This window comes from Impatiens glandulifera, chromosome 3, assembly GCF_907164915.1.
Source record: "Impatiens glandulifera chromosome 3, dImpGla2.1, whole genome shotgun sequence".
Classification (NCBI taxonomy): Eukaryota; Viridiplantae; Streptophyta; class Magnoliopsida; order Ericales; family Balsaminaceae; genus Impatiens; species Impatiens glandulifera.
In genome coordinates this window covers 7,102,696-7,109,405 of record NC_061864.1, presented here as the reverse complement: position 1 = coordinate 7,109,405, position 6,710 = coordinate 7,102,696, and the positions used below count along the sequence as shown (strand labels likewise).

The 6,710-nt window shown below is 34.5% G+C and overlaps 1 protein-coding gene and 1 long non-coding RNA gene across 2 annotated transcripts; one reads left to right on the top strand and one right to left on the bottom strand.

Annotated features, from left to right (window-relative positions):
• Positions 1 to 437: 437 nt before the first annotated feature.
• On the top strand, positions 438 to 1,560 carry LOC124933025. The gene is made up of 4 exons (XM_047473748.1): positions 438 to 565; positions 667 to 807; positions 937 to 1,104; positions 1,195 to 1,560. The coding sequence occupies exons 1-4, from the start codon at positions 440 to 442 to the stop codon at positions 1,306 to 1,308; spliced, it is 549 nt and encodes a 182-aa protein (XP_047329704.1). The 5' UTR covers positions 438 to 439; the 3' UTR covers positions 1,309 to 1,560.
• Positions 1,561 to 2,093: 533 nt separating this feature from the next.
• LOC124928789 lies at positions 2,094 to 6,343 on the bottom strand. Its single transcript, XR_007098591.1, has 2 exons — positions 6,132 to 6,343; positions 2,094 to 2,362 (listed from the first exon to the last, which is right to left on the bottom strand). It is a non-coding gene; the product is annotated as an uncharacterized LOC124928789 (long non-coding RNA).
• Positions 6,344 to 6,710: the final 367 nt, after the last annotated feature.

The window sequence follows — 6,710 nt, the reverse complement described above, 5'->3', positions numbered from 1 at the left end:
CTAGAAGTACTTGATAGTTTAGCTAGCTAGCTAGGTTATCTCTTTTTACATATATTATGTATGTATGTATATGTATCCCGTGTAGAATTATAAATAATATATAATCACATATGTACAAAATACCATCAGCCCATGATATGCATATACAATCACGAGCTCACTATATATATGCATGCATGTCACTCTCTTCCCTTGTTATTTTCTCACTTTTACCGTATTATCCTTTCCCTTTCGGGGTGTAATTATAATGTCAATTAATCACAAAAATAATAAAATCAGAAAAACCAAATAAAAATACCCAAAATATAATGTCAATTTCACCACTTGCAATTGACAAGATAAGATTCTTTTTGGTAAGTAAAAAACGTGAATAGAGGAAGCAAACAAAGTAGATGATGTTGTATGTATATATATATATATGAATCCATTTATTTAGCTAATGAAGTTGAATCTTGATCAAGAGAAAATGGTTTCTAGGGAGAAGATGAAGATGATCAAGAGAGGACGGCTGCATGATCAAAACCACCTGCAACTACTTGGTTCCATTACAAACTCTACTACTACAGTTAGCATTCATTCATTTCTAGCTATTTCACTTTCTTTTTTTTAATTTCATATAAATAATCTAGGTTTCAATCAATTAATTAATTCTTTTATTCTGGGCAGGGGAATAAAACCTCCATCGTCATGGGCGCAGCAAAATACATTAAGGATTTGAAGCACAAGGTCGAAACCCTAAGTGAAGGCATCATGAACAGTACTGGTTGCACTTCCACCACTAATTATCACCAAAACCCATACCCAATGGTAATAAGTATATACCAAATGTTTATCTTTTATAAATAGTTACGCTTCTTATGAAGTTGCTAACTCATATATATATATATATGTATATATATATGATTTTCTTAATTTCTTAATTATAAAAATGAACAGGTAACTGTCAACACCTTAGAGAAGGGTTTTCTAGTTCGTGTATGCTCCGAGGAAAGCTGTCAGGGGCTGCTTGTGTCGGTACTAGAAGCTTTTGAGGACATAGGGCTTAATGTTCTTCAAGCTAGGGCTTCTTGTACAAATAACTTTCAGTTGGAAGTCATTGGAGTTGTAAGATATCTACACTTAGGATGTTCTCTTTTGAAGCCACTACGAAAAGTTATAAGTTGATGACTTTGTTTGAATGTTAATTTGCTGCAGGGTAATGAAGAAAATGAAGAAATAATGGATGCCCAAATGGTGAAATGGGCAGTTTCAAAAGCCATTAACAACTGGACTGAGAGTAGTAGTCATGTTAGTGAAGACCAAGATTAATCAACAAACATGTGTTCGTCTCCTTTCCTTAAATCGAACCTTTTTTACACACAAGGTTCGATCATTTTAAGCTTAAGGGTATGTATTTGAATGTAAGATCTTCATCATTGAGAAGTTGACAAAGGCAGGCAGGCATGCTTTTATCTTCTTCTTTTTAAGTGAGATTATTCATAACTAAATTTTTATGTGTTCTGTCACCTTTTTGTTCATGATTTTGTAATTTTCTAAATGGCAATTTTTGAGCTTGAAGCAAAAACAACAATGTGACCTAAATCTAACACAATTGTACCATGACACGGTACGGCCGAGGATCATATAGTTAAGTTTCAATAATTTTTTTTGTATCTGAAAAATATTCTACTTCATGATATGAAGTCCGTAACATTATGAACACACCAGATTAGCATACACTTAAAATAGATAAACAGGCATATTTCTCTGTGTGTGTTTATAGGATTAGCTGGCTTTATTTATTTATTTATTGGTGTATGATTGATAGTGAAATGACATAGAATAGTATGGATTTTGATCCCTAAGTCCAACAACACAAAATAAAAACAGACAAGACTGCAATTACAGTACACTTCATCAATGAGCTAGTTTCGGCCTTTTCATTGGCCTAATGCCCTAATGTAAAAGCCATTGGCTGAGCAACTGTATATAATATCCCTTTTCATATCTTGACAATCGCTAGGTTTGGACCAGAGTGTCTGGACAACCAACCCATATGGTCGGTCACATTACAAGATTACCTCCCTCTTATCTCATCATGTGGTCCCCCATAATATCAAACTGATTGTTTTATGTTTCATTCAAAATCACATAAAAAAAAAGGGTTATATAACATTAATTCATTATTCATCAGTGTGTGCTGAAACAACAGGAAATAAATCAATCTCCATTATTGAACTCAACTTTTAATTAAGACCCAATCTTCAATCAAACGAATATCAATGGTTGGTTTTTACCTCCTGCTGCTGCTGGGGTTTTACAATAATCACTTCACTTCAGGCTCGGGTTTCTCGAAAAATGTTTTCCTTATCCAGTCAAATGGCTGCAAAATATTAGACAAGCATAAACAACTTATCCTACTAGTGCAGAGATATGTGAAACATCATTAAACGTATCTTCATCAAGATGCTAATTCTGGATGGGTTGTTCACGAAACGTTTACTAGCCAGAGTATAACAGGGTAAAGAACAAGGATACATATATTTTGCAAAGCATTGCCAAAAGGGAGAAGAACTAACAGTAACATGCAATGTTTCCTACCTAAACAAGGGATTATTCATAGGATGCAAACATATTCCAACATAATTCACATAAAAAAGAATCAAAACTGAAAACTTTTCCATGTAAGTGATTGTTAATTATAGTCCAGATTTCGACTTTACCCTTTAGTTTTGGCAATTTCTGTGACTTTCTCGCTAACCAAATGAAAGAGAACATATCAAGTATTTCATAGAATAATTTTTTGTCTAACCAAATGCATGCTACAGAATATCTTTTCTTTCTTTTGGTTTAGTTTCTTCTCGTTCACCTTTTTTTTGGGTGTGAGGCAATATTTTGGGTTCAATTGGTTAGAGTGAGATTAAATGAACCAAGTAAACTAGAGTGAGCATGCAATTTGATTAGATCAAGATGTATTCTCTAAAAAATACTTCAATGGTCCTTCATTCTATTATGTAAGTAAGCAAGTACACAAGAAAAGTAATAGTCTACAAGCCACCTTTCCTCGCAAATAAAATAAAATGTAAGACTTTTAATCATTTTTGTGAGCCAAAAGTAATGAATAAAGTAGGATTTTTAATACTTTAGAACTTATACAAATTGACGTTTTCAATTTTCCGATGAGTTTTGCATACAAAAGTTTCATATAATTTCTAGGAATATTCCTCAAATACATAACCCCTTGTCTTCTACAAAAATATTAAAAAGCCATGTGACTTTTTACCAACACAACTCTCCAAAGGTATGAGAAAGGGAGTGGGGGGAAGAGGAAGAAGAGACGTTGAATTAGGTCAGATAGCCTCCATGAATGTGTGAAACAAAATTACAACAAAGAAAACGTCAATCTCCTTTGAGCTCCAAACACCAACATGGATATATCCAAATAAACTTGGATCCATGCCTAGTCATCCACCAATGCATCTCAATATCATCCAAAAAAGGATGCAAGAAGCCTACAACCATTACACTCTTAACCGTTCAGCCTCCACCTCACTCAAGCTCAAACACACGCAAATATTAATTATGCCAAAATGTTATTTGCTATAACATTTTCTCTCATTCTTACAATAATGTGTTCAAGCTTTTTGAGGGCATTAACACCAATTTGATAATGATTGTTTCTTTTTTAGTACCTTCATTACCTTGGAGAACATATCACCACCCTTATTCAAATCACCATCAATATTAAACCCAAGAAATATTATATACAACTTCTATGGGCCTAACATCCTATCTCAACATCTTGTGGGAATCCAACCGACATCAGGGTAAACAAAGGCATTACATTCAACTTCACTAACAAACCTTTGAAACAGGTTAACAACCATAGCCATCTCTAATGACGATTCTTAGTAGTACTCCCTATCAAACATCATTAAACTAGAGTAATCAACTCCCTTTTTGTTTTCCAATAAAATTCCTTAACTATTGTTAGAATAATCAAAACATCATTAAAATAACTTGTGAAGCTTTCTTTAAACATTTGACACAACCCATAACAAATTCAAATGTTAAAGACATATCCCTTGAAATAAAAAAAGAAACATATGATGCTAACAAATTCATGAACCATCATACTAGACCTTATGGTCCTTTTAATATGAGAAGACCCCTCAACACTTTCAAACATGTTAAACCAAACATACCCTTGCAAGATGTCCTTTCATTTTCAATAAAACCTTGTCTTACCACTGACCCGAAAGAGTAGGTAGGCATATTAAGATATTACAGCAAAGGGACCATTTTACTTCACCATCAATAAATCATATTTTTTTCCACAAATATTCAATTTGACAAAAACATGTAATGTGCCAATGCTCTTTTACCCTTTTATTTTTAATCAATGGATTTCTAGATTGATAATGCTATCACTTTCACCTCTCCAACTAGGGTTATGGGCATTAGCCACAAAGGTCCTCCTAACATAATAACTTACTGAAATCCAGAGATAATATTGAACCTATTTCTCCAAACAGATCATGGAAAATTCATAAAAGGATATGATAACTCGAGTAGAAAAACAATCGATATAAACATTTCACTGCTATATTAAGCATTTCCACAAGGTATCACACAAAAATAAGTAACTCAGAGAGGATCTTATTTTGCAAGCATGAAATTTTTTGAATGGACACCTAAATGTTGATCCGCTAACCTCCAATGCCTTCACCTCCCAAGTGAATCATGAGGACCATCAATTGCACCTATGCCAGCTCCATCCAAAACTACATGAAAAGCAGGAAGACCCATACATTTGTGAAAGGTTTGCGTATCTTAGAACTAAAGTGGTGGCGGAACCCCTAGATTCTATGCACCAGTGCCATTAGATTAAGAAATAGATCATTAACAACATGTGGTCTCGCTCACTCATGAGAAAGAAAAACAAAACCACGAGAATAATCTTTGTTGACATGCCCAAAATTCTCCACGATAGTAGCCTCGCATATGCCATTGCCTTGGCCTGCCCAAATCATGGTTGATAACCAATAGAAGGAGAGAACTTAGCAGAGCATTCAATGGTGGAGAGAGAAACAACATTAGTAATTATCACATATCTCAACTCAAATTCATAGCCCTGATTTTTAGGGTATGCTTCCTTTATCATCCATCCACCCAAACTCCTTTAAATGTTAACACTTTTTCCATTCCTTCACGATGAATTCATCTCACGCCCCTAAGAAGCTAAATTTGAAATTCTTAGCTAAAGGTCAGATATGTTTTAGGAACTTCCTATAATGAATGAAAGCTTCTCTTGAAGGCAAAGTGTCAACTTCTCTCACCTTTAAGGCCTGTAACTAATTAAGTTGCGACATTCACTTATTGAATCTCAATAAAAGCAAATATTTTCATATAACAGTGCATAATTTCTGTATAGACAGAACATGCTTATAGCGAAGAAATCTATTTCACATCGCGTGGAGATAGATAGAGGGCTTGTAGCAGAAGTTGAACTTCTGCAGCCACTAACAGTAGTCTAGCAAAGCAAAATAAGGCCACCTACCAAATACAACTAGCAAGATTTATCTAACTATGATCCAACCAAAAGCTCATACATAAAACCAAGCAGCACCAAACAAGCTTAGATGATGCAGATCCACAACAACTAGGACAATTTATTTCACCAGCATAAGAGCGACAACACTGGATTCACTGGCCTAAGGCATTGATCATTCGCAAGATAATTGGCCCATATTTAACCAGATTTGACTTAAATAACATTGCTTTGACATCTCAAATGAAGAAACCAATGTAAAGCAGACGCAAACATGTAGAGATGATCAATATCCCATCGGGAGCTTGAGATACTCCATAAGGATATGACATTCGACAAAAAGAAATTCAACAGAAAATGATTATCTAGAAATGGTGCTTTCATTTAATTCATTAGCATCAACATAATAAAACGATTCGAGAACATCGAGTATCATCAGATTCCAGGTAAACAGAAAAAATAGACGGAACCCATAAATATGATAAATATTAATTGCGCCTTTGATGTGACTTAATCTGCAGATCCAGATTCATGTTGGGGCATGTATCGTCTATGTTAGAGCGTGTATGTGTGCGAGATAGAGAGAAAAATAGAGAAAAACCTGGACGATCCAAAGAGCAGTGGTTCCGGCGGTGACACCCCACATGGTGACTGCCTGAATTTCGGCAGGTTGAGGACGGCGGGCAGGGCTGAGAAACTTGAGAAATCCTGATCCTGCCATTGCTCTATCTAGTTACGATTTCAGAAAATTGTGAAAGGAACCAAACCCTAGCTCGTTAACCTTGGCCTGGAATCTGGATGGATGGGTGAGCAAAGTCCTATTGTTGTGAAAAGGACGATAGAGGGAGATAGTTCCAAACCGACTCCGACCCGACTTCCACTCGGATAAATCAGTCAAAATTAAAACACCAACGGGTCGGTTTCCACCGGGTCAGGGTCGATATGTGGGCTTATTTATTTTAAGCGAAATTTTTTTATTGTATTAAAAAAATTAATTACAAATTTACTTAATCTAATAATTTATTTAAGTGAATAACTTTCAAAAAAAAATAATATTAAATGATTTTTTTTTATTTTAAAAAGGTCTATTAAAAATTATAAATATTGTTTAACCAAAACGACAAAGTATTCGAGAAAAACGATTAATTTATCGATAAACTCTTCTGATTTTTCAGAACGA